This window comes from Artemia franciscana, chromosome 19, assembly GCF_032884065.1.
Source record: "Artemia franciscana chromosome 19, ASM3288406v1, whole genome shotgun sequence".
Classification (NCBI taxonomy): Eukaryota; Metazoa; Arthropoda; class Branchiopoda; order Anostraca; family Artemiidae; genus Artemia; species Artemia franciscana.
The window spans coordinates 10,819,503-10,842,387 of record NC_088881.1 but is presented as its reverse complement, the minus strand read 5'-3'; the positions used below and the strand labels follow the sequence as shown (position 1 = coordinate 10,842,387).

At 37.1% G+C, this 22,885-nt stretch overlaps 1 protein-coding gene across 3 annotated transcripts in view; it reads left to right on the top strand.

Moving 5' to 3' along the window:
• Positions 1-22,885, top strand: part of LOC136039282 (PDZ domain-containing protein GIPC3-like) — a 108,560-nt gene that overhangs the window by 42,270 nt on the left and 43,405 nt on the right. For all 3 annotated transcript variants that reach the window (XM_065722863.1, XM_065722865.1, XM_065722864.1), the window contains exon 4: positions 6,159-6,292. In XM_065722863.1, coding sequence (XP_065578935.1) covers positions 6,159-6,292 — 134 coding nt within the window. The remainder of the gene's footprint in view (positions 1-6,158; positions 6,293-22,885) is intronic.

The following is a 22,885-nucleotide window of genomic DNA, read 5'->3' as shown; positions in this document are numbered from 1 at the left end:
TTTTTTAAAAAAAACAGCTGTTTTAACAGCTGTTTTTCCTGTTTTTTCCTTACTTCTTCTATTTCTAATAGGAAAGAAAACATCTTCTTGTTAAATCCTTGTAGTCACATACAAAAGATGAGCAACTTCGTGTAATTCAACACACTAGCGTATTTTTAGGGGGGGGGGGCGAAATTTGTCATAAAATGTGTCCAATCGGGTGATACCAACGCTATATTCCTTTCAAGCTTAAATGTCATTTATAATTGACAATTTACCCTAGTTGCTCTTAGACCGTTGCTTTAGCGGTAAACCATTGCTCAAAGCATATACCAACACTATATTCACCGCTTAAAGCACGGATGCTTTCAAGCCGAGGCTACTTAGACCGCTGCTTGCTAATATATACCAGACAGACACAGAGTCATCCCATCTAGCTTATGTCCACCGCTTAAGTTAGAGGCTATTTAAACCGTCGCTATAGCGGTAACCCATTGCTCTAAGCAAAGACCAACGCTCTATAACGCTCTATGGTTAGACCATTGCTCAAGTGGTAATAACCCTCCGCTACACACATACCAAGGTGTCTAGGTTCACCGCTTAAAGTACGGATGCCTTCAAGCCGTGGCTTGTTGGATCGCTGTTCTAGCGGTAACCCATTGCTCTAAGTAAATACCAACGCTATATTCCTCTTTTATATGGGATTTCATTGAGCCCATGTTTGCCGCTTAAAGCACGAATCCTTAAAGCCGTCAATGGTTAGACCGTTGCTCAAGCGGTAATAGCCATCCGCTACACATATACCAACAGTAGAGACATTGTCATATGGGGTTCCCATCTAGCCCATGTCCACTGTATAGCGTTCAAGCTTCTCTCTCTTTCTCTATCTCTCTCTTTCGCTCAGATTTACCCCGCCGTGAATTAGCATGAGAGGTTGACTCTAGTTGAGCATTGTGGAGTGACATGCATGAGAGGAAAATTTTCAAGTAGTCAACCCGTAGTCAACGGGTTGACTCTATTTCGGCATTTTCAAGGGACATGCATGCACGGAGAGGTGTAGCATAAATGGGAGACAGTCACAACGGCAATCAAAGGGGTAAAATTAACCTTGACTGGGTTGCCCACTTAATTGGACAATCTGTCTTAGCTTTTTTCTACAATTGGCCATGACTTTGACTTTTCCCACAACTATTCCCTTTTTGTTTAAATTCAAAAATCAACGGTATCATGGTATCATGCCCGCTAGATGTGCGTTTCGGTACGGTAGGTACGGGTAGGTATCATGCGTTTCGGTATCATGCCCGCTAGATAGCGCGGCATTTGAAAAAAAAAAAACAGAAAAAAAAACAGAAAACAGATAAAAAAAAAACAGAAACGGAAAAAAACAGATGAAAAAAAAACAGAACAGAAACAGAAACAGGTAAAACAAAAACAGGTAGCCTGTTTCTGTTTTCTGTTCTGTTTTTTGTAAAAACAGAAACAGAAACAGGCAGAAACAGGCAAGAAAAAACAGAAACAGAAACAGAAAACAGAAACAGTGCCGATGCATACTCTTAATATCTTGAAAAGGTGAGCTATTACGCCACTTGACAATAAGCACTATCGGAATGTACAATTTATTAACAAAGTGTATTATGTACGAACATACTCTAAATGAATTCTAAATACTACCAACAAAAACTAAACAAAACGCCAAACGGAAAGTACAGTTTATAACTATAGTTATTTTGTTTAGCATAAAATGGTTCGCGGTAACGATCTGTAGAGAGTGACCCGGATTAATAGTGCCAAAAACTCAAAAAAAAAGTTTTAGGAACGCTTCATATGACCAAAAAATCGCTTCTTATGGTAATTAAATAAAAAAAAGGTTTTTTTTAACTGAAAGTAAGGAGCGACATTAAAACTTAAAACGAACAGAAATCACTCCGTATATGAAAGGGGCAGTTCCTCCTCAACGCCCTGCTCTTTACGCTAAAGTTTGACTCTTTCTTTCAACTCATCTTTTTAAAACAGTAAAAAACTTTTGCGTAAAGAGCGGGGTGTTGAGGAGGGAACAGCCCCTTTCATATACGGAGTAATTTCTGTTCGTTTTGTATTTAGTGTGGCTCCTAATTTTCAGTTAAACAAATTTGTTTTTTAATTTTATTTCCGAACGTTTTTGAATTAATGCATGTTTTGATTGTGGCTCTCCGCACATGAATAATTAAAACGAAATTTGCATTTTCGTCCTCCTCCGGGGAGGAGGTCTAGCTGCTCTTCAATTTTTTGGCTACTTAAAGAGGCAACTAGAACTATTTTTACGAACGTTTTTATTAGTAAAAGATATACGTAACTTGCGAATTAGCTTCCATAACGAACTTTTATATTCGTATGTTTTTATCGCGTATATGAAAGGATTCGCCCCCTCGTCAATACCTCGTCCTTTACACGAAAGCTGAAATTTTGTCCCAATTCCTTAAGAATGACCCCTGAATCACAAAGGCCGTATAATAAATGGTTGAAATTACTAAAAAATACTTTAGCATAAAGAAAGAGGTATTAGGAGGTGGTGAAAACTTCATATGCATAATAATTTCTGTTCGTTTTAAGTTTTAATGCTGCTCCTTACTTTTAGTTGAAAATTTTTTTTCATATTTATTTTTTCATTGTTTTTTAAATGATTATAGAAAATCCCGCGCACCCTTCATGGAAATTTTGATCCCCCATGACAAATTCCTCCATGGAAGTCTCAACCCCTCCTCCCAGCCGAAAAAAATCCCCTGAAAATGTCTGTACAGTTTTCAATAACCTTTACTATGTGTAAACACTGGTCAAAGTTTGTAACTTGCAGCCCCTCCCACGGGGACTGTGGGGGAGTAAGCTGTCCCCAAAGGCATAGTTAGTAAGTTTTTCGACTATGTTGAATAAAATGGCTATATCAGAATTTTGATCCGGTGACTTCGGGAAAAAATGGGTGTGGGAGGGGGCCTAGGTGCCTTCCAATTTTTGGTTACTTACAAAGGACACTAAAACGTTTAATTTCCGTTAGAATGATCCCTCTTGTGACATTCTAGGACCACTGGGTCGATACGATCACCCCAGAGGAAAAAAGGTCTTCTGTCTGTCTTCTGGCAAAAAATACAAAATTCCACACTTTTGTAGATAGGAACTTGAAACTTCTACAGCAAGGCTCTCTGGTACCTTGAATCTGATGGTGAGATTTTTGTGATGATTCTATGACTTTTACGGGGTGTTTCCCCCTATTATCTAAAATAAGACAAATTTTCTCATGCTCGTAACTTTTGATGGGTAAGACTAAACTTGACGAAACTTATATATTTAAAATCAGCATTAAAATGTAATTCTTTTTATGCAACTAATGATCTCAAAATTCCGTTTTTTTTGGGTTTGGGTTACTATTGAGCCGGGTCGCTCCTTACTATAGTTCGTTATCACAAACTGTTTGATTCCAAGTAATAAACGTTATCCATTTTGATGCTATTCATCAAGAAATAAGATCCTGTAAACATTTTCCTGATCTCCTTTAAAGAGGGGAATGACCCCTAAAAGGACAAGCAATCATAATAAAAGATGCACCATCAAATTCAGAACAGAAAAAAACTCATTATAGAGGTTTCAAACTCTTATCATGAAAGTGTGAAATTTACGTTTTTTCGAAAAGATCCATGGATGCGTGTGTTTGTGTTCGTTTGTTTATTGTTATTTTTCAGGGGTTATCGTATCGAACCGCCTTTCCTAGAAAATCAGAGGAAGGCTCATTTGAACGGAGATTATAGTTCGAGTGCCCTTTTGATTTAGCCAAAAAGATTCTGCCACAGCAAAGTGATGTTTTCTGTCAAACTGATGTTTTCTTTGCGCTCCAAATAGGACCTAATTGCTATCGATTGAAAATTCTGAGATAATCAATCAAATTAAAATTATCAAAAAACTTTATATTGAGCTTCTCAGTTTCAGAGGTAGGATGCTACACACTGGCGCATTTGTCCCTAAAGAGTCACGTAGTCCGAACAAGCAATGATATCTATTTTAAAGCTTCTATTAACTAAGTTGATTCACCTGATTTGGTAAGATTATGTAGAGTTATGCATAAATGATCATCATCTATTTTGGGGGAGGGCCAGTGGGTCATAATGTACTTGGAGGGGAGGCTGATGCCTCAAAAAAGTGCCTTTATATGCTCAAATTTTACAAATATCCAAATATAGAAGAGTGTTAGAGGGAGGGGGGTAGCCAGATACTAATCACTAATTTCCTTTCACTTGGACTAAGTATGAATAAAAGCGCTGCGTGGTGATAGTGCCTTTCTTATTGCAGGAAATTGTTTTCTTTGTGACATAAAAAACATATTCATACACTTGATGGGGCATAAAAGTGGGAGGAGCATAATGAGTACCTTCAGCAAATTTCCTGAGAGGGGGGAGGCAAGTGTTACAAGGAGCTTTTTATCGGCGATTGAAATGCAAAATTTGGGCTTTATGTTAATATTTGATATATTTAACCGTCATGGTTACAAACTGTAAGTAGGGAGCGACTCTTTCTAATAGTATTCAAAATCTAAAAAATAATTTTTGATAGCAATATATAAACTAAAATAATCCACTTTTTCTAGTGATTCTAATATATAAGATTTGTTAAATTTGAAGTTATCCACAAAACGTTGGGAGCCAGAGAAAATTTGCCCCGCCTTTTGTTTTAAACGAGACTTACATGGGAATATTTCTCGTTTTCTATTTCTATTAAAGTGCTTTCCTTTTCCTGAAGTTCGGGGAAAGACATAGTTCGATGAATTAAGATTAATCGTGCATTGTATCTCTTTATATAAGCCTAAACCACACAGTAGATATGTTTATAGATAGGCTACTAACAAAATGACTTGATGCCACCTCCCTACCCTCACTGAAGCCTTGGCTCTTGCCAATGACAGGTGAGGGGCTTCAAGGTTACATCGGTCCTCGCATGATGATATCATCACGTCATCCCAATGTACTAGCTAACAAGTAATGCACAGCAGAGATGTTCATTCAACGAGAAATGGAATGCTACTGGATTGCATACTGCTTAGCCTACTGCTTACCATTGTTTGCCTTCTGCTTAGCCTAGAAACTGCTCTAGAAATATGTATTCTATTTGAGAGAAATTTTCACTTTGAACAATGCTGGTAATTTGCCCAATTTACTGTAAAATGAAATAATTTAATTCAATGTTTGTACAACTTCCGAGACAAATATCGCTTATCCTGGTTAAAAGTGAATGTAAGGTTTTGCAAAAGGAAAATAAGAATATACAAGAACTGTCTCTAAGGATCCTTCGACTACATGTCGTGAGAGCAATACTATGGTTTGGTTTGGTTTCCTTCGCATGATGATATCGTCACGTCATAACAATGGTGCCAATTCACAAAAATATATGGGGGGAGAATCTATTTTTCAAGTCTTGGAGGGACAACTTTGTTGTTTAAATTTTGTAATAGAATTACCAATGACGCTTTTTTTAATCAAAAAGTTTCAAGATAGGGCAATTTTTAAATCAAGGAGGAGGCAAAATAAGTTAGTGGGATCAAATGCCCCCCTCGCCCCCACCCATTTTGAATCTCAGAAAGTTATAGTTTTAATGCATGCTCAGAAACAAGATAGGTCTATCTAGGGAGCAAAAAATGTGTTTACTTTGATGTATTTGGTGCTTTAACACTGAATTTAACAACACCCATTTTTTAAACTAAATTTAATTTTAAGTTCTTCTTTTACTTATATAAAAGTAAAATTTATGCATATCAAGGTGAATGTGCTAAATTAGTTACTAAATTAATTGAATTAAAAATAAATCAGTATGGAAGTTGCTCAAATTCTTTCAAATAGTTTTATATACAAAGGGCAGGGTGCTAAGAAACAACAACTTGACATAAAATGTCAAGTTGACATAAAATGTCAAAAAATACTTGACATAAAATGAAAAAATCAAGCTCAGCTTCACTTCCATTTCAAGATTTAAATATCTAAGACCCTTGGATGCAATATCGTATGTTTTTTTTGCCCCTGGTAATAAATAAAATTAACGTGGCTATTCGTTGAAGTTTTGCTTCCCATTTTCCAAGGAAATCCATGGAATGTTTGATATTCTACCGAAGAACTTTCCAGCGAAAGTTCTCTTTCTGGGGAACGCTATAGAAACTCTTATTACAGGTCAAACAAAGGAAATAGAGATTACAAAAACAGAAGATGCTCTTGGTTTGACAATCACAGATAATGGAGCGGGATATGCATTTATCAAAAGAGTAAAGGAAGGAAGCATTATTGACAAAATTGATTACATTAAGGTAAAACTTTTCTATATTTCTTTCTCTTCTATATTTCTATTTCTTTTCTCTCTCTAATCTTTAGCTTGTAGTGCTTGGCAAATGAATAGTTTTCTTACATTATTTTCCGCCCAGCTTCAAGGTTTACCAAAAGGAATCGAGGGGAAAACACTTGGAGTGTTTGGAGTTGGGCCCGACCGATATTTCGGTCGACCGATATTATCAGGCCAATATGACGGTCAATGTCATTATCGGATATCGGGAAAGATATCGTTTTTATCGCCAGGTATATATATACTTTTTTTTACGCACAACTATGCCAGAAGAGGGTACCCGATGTCCTCAGGAAATTTTTGCTTGTCCGGTCTTTGGGCGCGGGGCCACCAGCTAAATGATGGAGAGAGCAGCAGAAATGAGTCAAATGAAGTCAAAGTAAATTTATTTTCAATACGTGTTAATATACACCTTGTGCACCAATGCTCTAAATGTGTAGTGACTTCAAGAACGTAAATCTTCTACCAAAACAACTAAACAGAATACAATGAACCATTCATTTCTGTTTAATAATTGTTCACTTGCACGGGTGATTCAATCAGATAAAACCATGATATCCAGTCAGGGGCGCAGCTAAGGGAGAGAGGGAATGTTTTGAGGCGGGAAGTTCCAAGGTTTCGCTGTCGCGTTTCAACACTTTGGTAAATTTGCCTATTTATCATAGATATTTAGCCTGTGTCTGCATTTGTCGGCATACTGGACGATTTTGTCGACACATTCTTTAAATCTCTCCTCCAGACATAAGACTCTAGCTGTACCCCTATATTCAGCCTGCCTTGTATCAAATCGTTTGTAAGAGACCATGTCATATGAATGTAAAGTTTTCACACTATTATGTGAATGATTAGAATTCCAAGTCCCGCTGTTGAAATTTGGGTTTTGAATAATCAGTTTCAATTGATATCTTATGCTTCTTTCAATCATATTTTCAAGTATTTGTGTTTATGTAGCTAAAGTGGCTTCTTTGATTATTTATTTTCTTATTTGTTACTTCCACAAATATCCACCATTTCGTTTGTATGCTCAGAAGCCGCTGATCAGAAAAGGTAAAGAAAATCAAACGATTCTAGTATTTGGAATCGACAGTGAATTATTGAGGCTGTTCCTTGGGAGGCTGTTACCAGGGAAAAGCATGTACGTATAAATATGGACAGAGAATGAGGAATTTAAAACTTTAGGTAAGGTTTTTTCCCGGAGGTGATATTATTAGCATAATACATCGGTATCTTATCGACACGAAACCGATAAATCGATATTAGGCCCCAAATATCCATATTGGCCGGGTTCTAGTTTGGAGATTTGCCCCCAATCACGCCTAGTACTCTTGATCTAGAGTAGAGCATCAGGAGATCGGTGCCTGCGGTACGCAAACCTTATTGGTTTGCATGCGAAAGTTTTTTTTTTTCTTTAGAAGTGACCTTGAAACGATTAACGGATTTTTTTCGGAGAAACAACATTCGCTTCTTTGACGAATATTTTAAATATTCGTAAAACATAACGCTATTTTTTAAATATAAGAGTAGTAATATATATCAGACATTAAGCATTACGATATGTACATTATAATATTTAGCATTAAAAGGAGGATTTGGAATCAAATGGGAAAGTAAAATTTTCCTGGACTTAGATTATGCTAATGATTCAAGCATCCTGGGTAAAAGTGTTAGCAAAATACATGGAACTTCAAAGGCTAGGAATAAGTTAAGATGAAAAAGTGACGTTAGGTAACGAAAAGTTTGATGAGGTGGGCAGCTTCTCGTCCATAGGTAGTATTATCAGTAAAGACGGTGGGAGCAGTGAAAGATGTTAAAAGTAGAATAGCCAAGGCTCAGGGTGTTTTTATAGATGAAAAGGTGACGGGGCTGGCGAAAAGATCGATCAAGTGGACAGTTTCACTTATGTAGAATAACCAAAACCCAGGATTTTTAACAGTTGAATAAAGTCTGGAAGAATTGGAAGATAAATCAGCGAACAAAAATTCGAATAATTAAATATTGAAAGCTACAGTGATGACAGTGGTCATGTGTGCTTTAAAGCATGGGTGCTTCGAACAACGAAGGAAGATTTTCTAGATACTTCCCAGGGAAATTGTCTACGAATTGTGCTCGGTACCCGACTGACTGACTTTATCTCTAACACAAGGCTATGTGAAAAGTGTGGTTCAATCCCGCCTTCTATGGCTATAATGAAAGTAAGGTTGAACTGGCTAGGGTACACTCTACTGATGAAGAACGACAGATTGTCAAAGATTGTCTTTTTCGGCCAAACGTCTAGGGCTAAACGAAAAGCAGGTCGTCCTCGGTTGGGGCTGGAGGATGTCCTAAGGAAAGCTTTAGAAAAATGAGAACTTCCTCAGAGGGTGTAAAGAGAGAAACGTTGAATAGATTGGGATGGAGGAAGAGTATATACAACTCGGTTGGCCCCAGGTGGCTTGGTGCTGCGGCAAGTTTAAGTAGTAGAAGTAGTCGTAGTATTGTGACAAAATCTTTAAACACGGATTGCTCAAGGAAAAAATTTTCCTCGGTAAAGCAATGAATGAACGTATTAAATAAATTGGTTATTCATGAAGCTTATATAGCTATCATTTCTAAGAATCTAATATTGAAAACATCAGACTTTGTGAAGTCAAACTCAACGGTTCAAAAGATTTGAAAGGCAATCGGTAAATTAAGTTCTTGCAGTTATCCACAAATTATACTTACTATGCTAAAAAATACTCTCAGTAAAACGTTATTAAACTTCAGTGTTAAAAGTGAAAACTAGGAGTCAGTTATCAAAGACTGGGTAAGTGCTCAGAGAGATAAAACTGTACAATATTGACATACTAGCCCGAAGTGAAATACGATATTCCACTGCCCCGCTAGCTGAGGAAAAGAACAAAAACGCCCTTAATACAGTATATCGTGGTTGCAGCCACTTTTCTTGATTTTCAAACCAATGTATTTTCCTTGTTATTCAAGCCAAGAACAGTTAGTTTCCTATACAGGGGTATTGGACAAGGTGGCTCTAATGGTGTACTTCTTTTTCTTTGATCTGACTCTCGTTTTAGGATTTATTGGCTATTTTGTTGTTTTTTTTTACATTCGGACGTCATTGTCTCTTACTAGATTGCTAGCTACCCCTGTAACCTGGATTCGGTGAAAAGTTATGGACCAAGAGAACTTACAGGATGGATATCTGTTATTTTGCAGTGGTGATGACACTCATCATTGGTCAGAGGTAGGAATAATAATGTCCCCGAAGCTCATGGATCTATTGTTAAATGGAGACCTGTGAGTGAAAGGATAATTTTAGCTCAATTCGCTACAGAGCACTCCAAGTTCTCAGTTATAGTGTGCTATGCGCCTACAAATAAGGCGGATGAGGATTTAAAGGACAGCTTTTACGAAACACTATAGGCCGTCACTAAAGACACCTCCAAGCATGATGGAGTTTGTGTTCTAGGTGACTTAAATGCAAAAGTAGGTAATAATAAAAAGTATTGTCCTGAAGTTCTAGGACAGCATGGACTTGGTGACATTAATGAAAATGGCGCATTACTAATAAACTATGCGCGAAGTAACAATCTCTTTGTTGCAGGACGTTTTTTCGATCACAAAACAGTGCATAAATACACTTGGGCGTCACCAGACGGCTCAACTTGGAACCAAACAGATCATTATCTGATCTCTCGTAGGTGGCGTACAAGCCTTTTAGATTTGCGTGGATACACCTTATGAGTCACCTTATGATGCCTTATGATACAGAAAAAATGCATGACGATAAAGTTCAAAGAGAGTTTTGTATGACTATAAAAAATAAGTTTAATGCCCTAGTAGTGGAAGCAGGCGAACCAGAAAGCATTGAAAGGAAGTGGGACACTGTGAAGAGTTTATATCATATAATTGCTTAAGAAAAGCTGAGTTTCAGGAAGAAACGGAAAGAAAGGTGGATCTCCGACACCACGTGGGAGTTGATTGACGAACGTAAGGTACTTAAGCAGACCTTACTGGCTGCTGACACACAGAGTTCACAGTCAGCTTCACAGATACTTCACAAGTAACAGAACACATAAATTAAAAAGAGTGCTTGGAAAGATAAAAGACTTTTCCTTGAATATAAAGCTGCTTTAGCAGAAGAAGCCGCTAGAAAGGGTGATTCTATAGCTGTTTACCGTCTAACTGATGAGAAGGTTGGGAAATAGAGCAGTAGAATCACCTATGTCAGCGACGAGAATGGAGTGATTTTATCAGATTCACATAAATTTGACGAAAGGTGGGCTGCCCACTTCGAGAAACAGTTCCATACACCGAGACTTAGTGACCGACAAAATGTACCTGATACCCCATTTTTACAGCTCGACATCAAAACATACCTGCCAAGCTCTACCTGGGTCATTTATGCAGCAATAAATCTAAAAAAAAGACGAGCTCCTGGCATAGCAGCAGAAATGCTTAGGTATTCAATAAGAACATGTCTCTCAGTGTGGCTTGCCCTTTTCACCAGTGTATGGAATATAGGAAAGATTCCCAGTGGATAGATCAAGGGGATACTGGTGAAAATCTTCAAAAAGGGAGACACAATGATGTTTGGTAATTGGAGGGGTATAAACCATCTACCAGTATCATGAAAACTATTGACTAGTACTATATTGTACTGGATTCGAGATGCACTAGATATACATCTGCAAGAAGAGCAGCATGGTTTGAGAAGCGGCAGATACTCACCACTTGTTCCGCATCACAAGAACACAAATATAGAACAGGTGAAAGATTTCAAATATCCGGGTAGCTGGACCGATTGTTATGGCGCAATAATGTCTGAGAACAAACGCAGCATTGGTTAGTCAACCGGAGCTTTTAACAGAGCAAAGCCCCTTTGGAGGAGCAGCAAATATTCTTTACGACTGAAGTTACGTCTATTCAATAGCAATGCGCTCTCCATACTTCTCTACGCTAGTGACTGCTGGAAAATGAATCAACAGCTTGAAAATAGAATTATTGCAATCGAAAATATGTGCCTAAGGATAATTTTGAATATAAGCTAGCAATAAAGCGTAAGTAACTCTGAAGTTCGTAATAAAACTGGCTAGCCTCTCATTAGTGCTATTCTAAGGAAGAAGAGGTTGACATATTTAGGACATGTACTCTGCATGAAAGAAGGCCACCTTCCTTGGACAGGCTACGACTGGAAACAGGCCACAGAAAAAGACGGAGTCGTCCAAAGAACACTTTGTGGCAAAATTTTGACCAAGATCTGAGGATGGCCAAGACTTCGTTAGTACCTGAATGGGAAGATGTCACCCCTTGCAGCATCACCTTGGGACGAGTGGAGAGGCTTCTTCGACGCCCTATGCGACACTTATGGCACTGGAGGAACTAAGGTCTAAGGTTAAATGTGAGGGATTGTGGAGGGCACAGTTTAACTCACACACAGAATAATTTCAATTTATTTGAAGTTTGCAATTTCGCTCCTTTACCTTCATCTGAATCGTTTATATTGAATACAATAAAAAGTTTTTTTTTGTCTTTTTGCAATGTACTCTAAAGCGCATGAAAGATTTGGGATGAAAATTGTTCTGAAATGTTTTGAAATCACGAGGAAAATATGTGCTCGAAAATGAATCAACAGCTTGAAAAAAGTATACTTCTCCATTCGAAAATATGTGCCTAAAGAGAATTTTCAATATAAGCTGGCAACAGAGCGTAAGTAACTCTGAACTTCGTAATAGAATTGGCCAACCTGTCATTACTGCTGTTCTAAAGAAGAGGAGGTGGACATATTTAGGACATGTACTCTGCATGAAAGAAGGCCGCCTTCCTTGGACAGCCTACGACTGGAAACCAGGCGACAGAAGAAGACGGGGTCGTCCAAAGAACACTTTGCCGCAAACTTTTGACCGAGATCTGAGGACGGCTGAAACTTCGTTAGTACCTGTGGAGATGTCACCACTGCAGCATTGCTCCGGGACGAGTAGAGAGGCTTCTTCGACGGGCATTTATGGTACCGGAGGACCTTAGGTCTAAGGTCGAAAGTGAGGTATCGAAGAGGGGACAGCTTAACTCACACACAGAATAATTTCAGTTTGTTTTAAGTTTGCGATGTCGCTCCTTTACCTTATTTTGGATTTTTTATATTTAATAATATAAAACGCTTTGTTTGTTTATTTTTTTTTTACAATGTACACCTAAGCACGTGGACCATTTGGGCTGAAATTTTTCTGAAATGTTTTGAAACCACGAGGAAAAATATAGGTTAGAAAATGGGAAAAATAACACCAAGAACTAAAAAAGCACTAAACACTAAAAATGTGACGTCATAACCTTTACTATAAACACCTCATTTTTTACTTTGTTTCTAATGCCTTCCAAAGTAAAGTTTTAATTGGGATGAAAATTATCCTAGGCTGTTTTAAACCTACGAAGAAAAACATAAGCGTCTATCTGAAACTATGCCTCAACCCCCCCCCCCAAAAAAAAAAACAACAACACAAAAACTTAAGTTTAACATCATAATCCACATTATGAAATGCTTCTTTTGATGGTTTGCTACGCACTCCTAGACAAATGAAGGAAGTGGTTTGAAAATCAGAACGTGTTGCCCTGAAGTGGAAAAAGAATAGTGGGAAGGAGTTTTGGGGGAGGCCATTGCGCTTTGTTTTAAGTGCTTATCTATCTATATATATAAAAATAAGTTGTCTGTGTGTGTGTGTGTCTGTCGAGTGACGTCATGTTTGTGTGTCGACTGACGTCATGTTTTCGACTGACGAAATTACAGACCGGGACATCGCGACACAAATGACGACCGGGACACCGGCACATAGGGAATATAAATGACGACCGGGACACTCAAAGAGAAAGCGACCGGGACACAAGGAATGTTCGATTAGCAATCACCATCAACAAAGCACCGGGACACAAATGACGACCGGGACACAGGGAGTATAAATGACGACCAGGACATAAGTAAAAAAAAACTAAAAAAACTAAAAAAAGTAAAAACTACAAAAAAACTAAAAAGAAAAAAAACTATAAAACTAATAAAAAAACTAAAAAAGCTAAAAAACTAAAAAAACTAAAAAAAAAAAAAAAAAAAAAAGGAAAAAAATGAAAAATAAAGGAGAAAAACAAAACTAAAAAAAAATAAAAATAAAAAAAAACTAAAAAGAAAAAAGAAAAAAAACTAAAAAAACTAAAAAAAAAGTAAAAACAAAAAAAAACTAAAAAGAAAAAAAGGGGAAAAATACAAAAATTTATTTCATCATATACCATTTCAAAAACGAATGTATATACAGACCGGGACACCGGGATACAAATGACGACCGGGACACAGGGAATATAAATGACGACCGGGACACAGGGACACAACTACAACGGGGACGCCGGGGGCACAGGGGGATATATAAATGACGACGTGGACACAGGGAATGTTCGATTAGCAATCACCATCAACAAAGCTCAAGGGCAATCATTAGAATCATGAGGTATAACTAAAAAAACTAAAAAAGGTAAAAAACTAAAACCTAAAAAAAGACCAAAAAAAGACCTAGTGTATATACAGACCGGGACACCGGGACACAAATGACGACCGGGACACCGGGACACAAGGAATATAAATGACGCCCGGGACCCTCAAAGAGAAATCACAGACTGGGACACCGGGACACAAATGACGACCGGGACACGGGGACACAACTACAACGGGGACGCCGGGGGGCACTGGGGGATATATAAATGACGACGGCGACACAGGGAATCGTCGATTAGCAATCACCATCAACAAAGCTCAAGGGCAATCATTAGAATCATGAGGTATAGATCTGAATACGGATTGTTTTCCCATGGACCAATATATGTTGCATGTTCAAGAGTCGGTAAACCTGACAATCTATTTATATGCACAGAAAATGGGACAGCAAAGAATGTTGTATATTCGCAAGTTTTACGTAGTTAAAAACATATATATATATATATATATATATATATATATATATATATATATATATATATATATATATATATATATATATATATATATATATATATATATATATATATATATATATCTATATTCACAGGTGGGACATAGGGACACAACTACAATGGCGCGTAACTAATATGGCGCGTAACGACTTACGCGCGCGGGGGGGCCTGGGGGGGGGTGTTGCGAAGCGCCCCCACCTACTAGGTGTTGGGGTGGCGCAAAGCGCCACCCCAACAGCTAGTATATATATAAAAATAAGTTGTCTGTGTGTGTGTGTGTGTCGAGTAACGTCATGTTTGTGTGTCGGCTGACGTCTTGTTTGTTGATTGACGAAATTACACACCGGGACATCGGGAAACAAATGACGACCGGGACATCAGGACATAGGGAATATAAATGACGACCGGGACACAGGGAATGTTCGATTAGCAATCACCATCAACAAAGCACCGGGACACAAATGACGACCGGGACACAGGGAATATAAATGACGACCAGGACACTCAAAGAGAAATTACAGACCGGGACACCGGAACACAAATGACGACCGGGACAAAAATGACGACCGGGACACAGGGAATATAAATGACGACCGCGACACTCAAAGAGAAATTACAGACTGGGACACCGGGACACAAATGACGACCGGGACACAGGGAAACAACAACAACGGGGACGCCGGGGGCACAGGGGGATATATAAATGACGACAGGGACACAGGGAATGTTCGATTAGCAATCACCATCAACAAAGCTCAAGGGCAATCATTAGAATAATGAGGTATAGATCTGAATACAGATTGTTTTTCCCATGGACAATTATATGTTGCATGTTCAAGAGTCGGCAAACCTGACAATCTATTTATATGCACAGACAATGGGACAGCCAGGAATGTTGTACATTCGCAAGCTTTACGGAGTTAAAAATATATATATATATATATATATATATATATATATATATATATATATATATATATATATATATATATATATATATATATATATATATATATATATATATATATATATATATCTATATATATATATCTATATCTATTTGGGACACAGGGACACAACTACAATGGCGCGTAACTAATATGGCGCGTAACGACTTGCGCGCGCGGGGGGCTTTGGGGGGGGGGGGGGCGCGAAGCGCCCCCACCAACTAGGTGTTGGGGTGGCGCAAAGCGCCACCCCAACAGCTAGTAGTATATATAACCCTCTCCAACAGAGGGTAAAGAAGGCGTTGGGGAGGCGAGGCTCAGGGATCTTTCAGCTATTCTTAAAGTCCCTTTGCATCTGATCCTTAACGGTCTCATGCTTTAATGGTCAAGAAGCGGTGGGGAGAGAGGGGAGTGCTTTTAAGTACTTATAGCATATATAACCCTCTCAAGCAGAAGGTCTAGAAGGCGTTGGGGAGGTGAAGCTCAGGGATATTTCAGTGATTCTAAACGTCCCTTGGCATCTGACCCTTAACTGTCTCATACTTCAATGGTCAAGTAGCGGTGGGGAGGGAGAAAGAGTTCACATACTTGTTTAGTTGTATCGTGCTTCGATTAGAACGTTCATAGCACGTCTGAAGCTCTCTGGCAGAACCTCAATAAGTGGGAAGAGTACGGGGGTAAAGAGATGAAGCTCAGCAATTTGTTTAAGATTATTTTGATCTTTTAACACCTAATATTATTGCTAAAGAGGGAAAGAGAGATGGCAGTCCTATGCTTCCCTGTCAAAAAATGTGCTCCAAGTCTATTGGTTTACTCTTTTGATGTATTTCCGCGAGCTATTTAATATTCCTTAAGCGTGTGTTAGAAGGCGGCACTGTTTTTAGTACTCCATTTTTTTCCTGTTGTTATGTTTACCCTTTGGTGATAAGTCAAATTTTGAGCCACTAAAGTCATGATTTTTTTCATTTTACATTTTAGCCATTAAAAAGAGTGAAAAGCTTATAGTTACAATTTTGTTTTTTCACGAGTCTAATACCTGTTTTTGTGTGTGTTGTAAACATTAGCCATCTCAAGAGGAGCTCAGACATTCTTTTGTAATTATATCTAGAGTGCCATCTCCAGATTTTGACGATGGAGAAGGGGTTGGTCGGACTTTTGAGGGAAGGAGAGCCTAGAGATTCGTTTTCAATGTTGATAGAATGATATCAGAAATCACTAAGAAAGTAGATATACGATGCCAAAAGATTATATTATTAAGGTGTGAGGGGGGGGGGCTTGGATATTTTGCTTTCAATTATTTCTATTATTATCCTCATACCCCATGGATGAACAGATACATAAAGATTTTTTTTTAAATCAATCTTATTTATTTAATCATCTTAAAAGGTTGGATCGCCAAAATAAATTTGGGTAATTGATGCCTTTGGGTCTGCAACGGACCCATTGTCATCACAATTCAATAGACTCTCTTTTTTTACTGCAAAACGTCTTTAACTTTCTTTCTAATTTTGCTAATCGAATTTGCCGTGACTGAGAAACCGAACTCAGTTTATACCTCCTTTAAGTTTGCGTGCTACAAGACAAACATAGAGCTGAAGAAATTTCCCCGATAAGGCTTCATAGTTTTCAACAAAATTAGAAAGAAAGTTATGGCGTCTTATTTTCGGATCGATTACTCTTGGTATAACTTTTAAAACGTCTTATTTTGAGATCGGATCGAATTTTGGGATCGAAAGACATTACAACAAAAGTAGAAAAACAGTTTTTTCCCCGATAGGGCTTCAAACTTAGTTTTCAACAAAATTAGAAAGAAAGTTATGACGTTTTATTTTGGGATCAAATTTGGAATCGGAAGTTTTCAACAAGATTAGAAAGAAAGTTATGGCGTATTATTTTGGGATCGAATGCTCTTTGTATAACATATATCATGTCTTATTCTGGGATCGAATCGAATTTTAGGATCAAAAGTCTTTAATAATATTAGAAAGAAAGTTATGGCGTCTTATTTTGGAATCAAATCAAAATTGGAATCTAAAGTTTTCAACAAAATTATAAAGGAAGCTATGGCGTCTTATTTTGGGATCAAATACTCTTTGTATAACGTTTATAACGTATTATTTTGGAATCGAATCAAATTTTGGGATCGAAAGTTTTCAACAAAATTATAAAGAAAGCTATTTCCCGATAAGGCTTTAAACTTAGTTTTCAACAAAATTAGAAAGAAAGTTATGGCACTTTATTTTGGGATCTAATCGAATTTTCGGATTGAGAGGTTTTAACAAAATTAGGAAGGAAGTTATGGCCTATTATTTTGGGATCGAATACTCTTTGTATAACGTTTATAGCGTCTTATTTTGGGATTGAATCGAATTTGGGAATCGAAATTTTTCAACAAAAATCGAAAGAAAGTTATTTCCCCGATAAAGCTTCAAACTTAGTTTTCAACAAAATTAGAAAGAAAGTTATGGCACCTTATTTTGGAATCAAATCGCATTTTCGGATCGAGAGTTTTTCACAAAATTAGAAAAAAAGTTATGGCATATTACTTTGGGATCGAATAATCTTTGTATAACGTTTATAACGTATTATTTTGGTATCGAATCGAATTTTGGGACCGAAAGTTTTTGACAAAATTAGAAAGAAAGTTATTTCTCCGATAAGGCTTCTAAGTTAGTTTTCGGCAAAATTAGAAAGAAAGCTATGGCATCTTATTTGGGATCGAAGCGAATTTTGGGATCGAAAGTTTTCAACAAAATTAGAAAGAAAGTTATGGCGTCTTATTTTGGGATCGAAAATTCTTGGTATAAGCTTTCGTTGTCGGGTCACTTAGTCACGACTTCTGTGTTGGATTTGCATTTTTCTAATTAAGTTACTTCTGGGATTGTAGAGGCTTCAATCGATATCGATCAAATAGAGAAAATATCATCATTTGAAAGGTTTAATCTAACGGCCTCATCTCATTTGTTCAAACAATTGCATTTTCCATGGGATTTAAACTTTCTAGCGTTAAGCACTGAAAAGAGAGCGAGAGGTTGAAAAGAGGTGTTTTAAGCTAATACTGCGTTTTGCATCAGCCATAAACGTGTGGTTAATGAGCATGTTCCGAGAGCTTAAAGTTATAGACCAGCTCCAGACAAAATCACATACATCTTGATATTTCAGAGAAGGGGCTTAATGTGAAAGCTTATTCTATGTGATATCATGTCTTGATCAGGTATCGCGTTTCTTATTGCTTGCTTGACTGCGTTAGCAAAGGCTGCACCCACATATCTCACAGTCTCCAATCTCCAATATTCAAGTTAGGACGTAGTGACCCTATTTTTCGATAATTAGGGAATGGGGCCTTCTTCTGTGAATTTCAACAGTTGATCAGAGCTGATATTTTTGCGGAACACTAGGATAATCTCTCCTTCTGTTTGCGATCTCGTTCTTCCAGCAACCGTAGAATTTTGTGTCTCTGGCAATTTCAGGTGAATTCCAATTTATTAAATTTTTGAGAGATATAAACGAAGGAGCGGATACACCAACGTTGTCTATCTTTCCTTTTGTATCTATGTACAAGATAAACCTTTCATCCAAAAAAAGTATCACAGGTCGCAGTGCAATCTCTTCCATTCTTGGAAAATAACACGGATTATTTATTTAAAAAATTCACAGGCTAATAAGAATATTAAACATAGCCACTTAATCTTCACACTTTAAAAAGGTTATGTTTTAACACAGGATAGCTAAACGAAGCTGCAAAGCACCATGTCTTGGGAGTCTGCAAAATTATCACCCTAACTGTGTAGACTTGCGTCTAGAGACGTTGCATTCGCCTCTAGACAAGGCAAGTGTGAAGTTTGACAAAACGAAGGAATTTTTAACTCCTATCCTGCTTACTCTATGTTTCATACTGACTATTTTGGCTTGAAAGCTCCTCCATTTCATGTGTAAACCTCCCCCCACGAACTCATCTTTTCTCGAAACGCATCTGATTGAAACTGTAAGATAGCCATTTTGTGAAAAATAGTTGAAATTACATATGAAAATGCCTTCAGGGTTAACAAAACCTCCCAGATCAAGGGACAAGGATTTTAAATTATTGCCCGGGAGGCATATAAGGTTTTTATGGAATGTGTGGTCGTATAAACTTTGGATGGGGTTCATTTATTGAAAAAATTGGAAGTTCTAGTGCCCTTTTTAAGGGTCAATAGTGATTGGAAGGCAACCAGCCCCTGGTCTTGCATTTGACGCACTTGGAGGCGGCGCTCTTGGCGGCGCAGTGTTCAAACTCTTTGGATGCATCAAAGAAGAAGAAGAGATAATTCCAATCTTTTTCTTGTCATAGAAAGAACAACAATCATACAATAATTGGATAGCGTGGGAAGTGCTTTGTCTCTCTGTAATTAGTTCGCCCACCCTTCGCAATATTGTTCCAATATCTTTCTAGAAAAGTAATATTACTGTTTCCTGGTTATTGAAAAAACGCAATAGAAAAGGATTCATCGATTAGATATATAAAGAGAAGTCATGCTTTTGGAAATTGTTATTTTTAAAGAAGAAATTGGTCCTTGCAACATAATACACAGAAAAAAACACTTTGGGGGCTGTCCTAAAAGACTAATATTTCTTGACATCGGAGTTGAATACAAAAAGTTTCTTTTTCAGGAATAACAATTGGAGGGTATGGTAGAGGGACACACTGAAGGAAAAAGGGGGAAAGAGGGTTGTAGCCTGAGCTCCCTCCCAAAGGACTCCAGTACTAAAAAAATGTTATAAACGCTAAATGGAAACCTCATGTTTTTTAATCGTTACATCCTCTTTCGGATTTTGACAAATATGCCCCTAATACAAAAATCAAATATTGGTTAACACGCCACATTTGTAGCTGTTAATATTTTGTTTTTCTTTTTCTCCACAAAATTTTAGGCAAGTTAAGCAAAAATAAGACACTCCTTTCCCAGAACCACATTTCTGACTTTAATCCCCCAGCTTAATTTAGACCAAGTTTGTGGATACGCCCTTGGTTTAGCAATATAAACAACTTTCCTGAAGCCAATGAACAAATATTGACTCCCGAATATATTATAGAAGAAAACGTTACTGGCTGGTAATACCTTAAGCAAAGCATTTAGTAGAAAAAATGAGACGGGTATTTTTTGACCCAAAAAATCAAGAGCGTCAACCAGGTTCCTAGACGGTCAATCATGCTTGAGTCAATCGATTGACGGAAGCTTTTGATCAAAATGATTGACAGTCTAGGGCCTTTTTTAGACTGCTATTCTACGCCCTAGTTCAGCCTTATGTTTCCTACTGTTCTATTATTTAGATGTCAACTTTTCATTCATCACTGAAACCACTTTCAAAACTGTATGATGAAGCAAGGACTCTTATACAGGATCAAATAAAACAAAAACAATTTTCTTAACTGCAAAAAAGGAGTGACATTAAATCTTAAAACGAACAGGAATTATTCCGTATATGAAAGGGGTTGTCCCCTCCTCAACGCCCCGTGCTTTACGCTAAAGTTTGACTCTTTCTCACAACTCTACTTTATAAAACAATAAACAACTTGCATGCATTACTCCCTTGCCTATCTTGGACTTTTTTTTTTGGGGGGGGGGGGTATTGTTTGGTTTGGTGATGTGAGTTTATTAATCGGAAAATTTTTGATTAATGTATTTGTCTAAATTTGTCATGATTTTGTTCTCCTCTGTTTTTTCCTGGCCATAGAGGGATACTACGTTGAAGTATCTGTTATTTTTGTGTGTAATTTACCGTTGGTCTTGGTAATTAGTGATATATTTCTTGTTTTGTCTTTTTTCAATAAATTCCATTCAAGTTCTATTCAAACGTTATTTCTTTCTTTTTAGCAGGTACTTTTTTTCAATTTTGTTCTTGGAAATCTAGAAAGTAAACCTCTGAATTGGAAATCCTCTAAATAATAATACCTGAGAAAATGTATCAAGTAACTCAATTTTGAAGTGAGTTTCTTGGATTAATTTAATTTTCGATTAGATGAATGTATTTGTCTAAATTTGTCTTGATTTTGTTCTCCTCCGTTTTTTCCTGGCCATAGAGGGATACTATGTTGAATTATTTGTTATTTTTTGTGTGTAATTTACCGTTGATCTTGGTATTCAGTGATATATTTCTTGTTTTGTCTTTTTTCAATAAATTCCATTCAAATTCAATTCAAACGGTATTTCTTTGTTTTTAGCAGGTACACTATTCTTCAATTTTGTTCTTGGAAATCTAGAAAGTAAACCTCTGAATTGGAAATCCACTAAATAATAATACCAGAGAAAATGTATCAAGTAACTCAATTTTGAAGTGAGTTTCTTGGATGAATTTAATTTTGCTTATTCATAACATTTTCTTCTGCTATCTGTCTCGATTTTAATTTCCTTGAAAGCAAGTGCTTGTGCTTTCTAGACATATTCTCCGAGAGTAATTTCTTATTTACGAAATTGTTTTTCCGAAAAGTGAACACCTTGCACCGACAGTAGAAAGATATATCAAATTACGAAATCAAAAAAAAATTAACAATACTTAGAATTTTGACGGCTAGACGGAACAACAAATTATAAGATAGATACACAAGATAGATAGACATTAGTTAACAGTTAATCAAACAGTTCGTGGTAACAAACTGTCGTAAGGAGGACTCGGCTCAATAGTAAACGAAACTCTAAAAAATGGAATTTTTATACTAATAGATACATCAAAAGAATCTTTTTTATGACAATTTTAAATATATAAGTTTAATCAAATTTAGTCTTACCAATCACAAGTTACGAGCCTGAGAAAATCCTTATTTTGGAAAAAGGGGGAAATACCCCCCTAAAGTCATAGTGAAAATCACATTGTCGCAATCTACTCATTGGAGAACCTTACTGTAGGAGTTCCAAGCTCCTATCTACAAAAATGTGGAATTTTGTATTTTTTGCCAGAATACCGATCACGGGTGCGTGTTTATTTGTTTTCTTTTTTTTCCCAGGGGTGATCGTATCGAGTGCCCTTTTTAAGTGACCAAAAAATTGAAGGGCATATAGGCCCCCTCCTACGCTCATTTTTCCCAAAGTCAATAGATCGAAATTTTGAGATAGCCATTTATTCAAAATAGTCAAGAAACCTAATAACAATGTCCTTGGAGACGAGTTACCCCCTCACAGCCTAAGTGGGAGGGGTTGCAGGTTACAAAACTAGGTATAGTAACGGTTATTAGGAAGTCTACAGACGTTTTCAGGGGGATTTTGTGGTTGGAAGGGGGGTTGAGAGGAGGGGGTTATGTGGGAGGATCTTCCCACGGAGGAATTTGATATGGGAGAAGATAATTTCCATGAAGGGGGCGCAGGATATTCTAGCACTATTTAAAACAAAAACAAAACAACTGAAAAATAGATATGGAAAAGTTTTTTCAACTGAAAGTAAGAAGTAGCATTAAAACTTAAAACAAACAAAAATTATTACGCATATGTGGGGTTCATCTCCATCGAAATGCCTTGCTCTTTACGCTAAACTATTTTTAGTAATTTCAACTATTTATTCTACGGCGTTTGGGATTCAGAGGTCATTCTTAAAGAATTGGGAAAAAATTAAGACTTTAGTGTAAAGAGCGAGGTATTTATGTGGGGGCAAACCCCTTCATATCCGTAATAAAAATATAC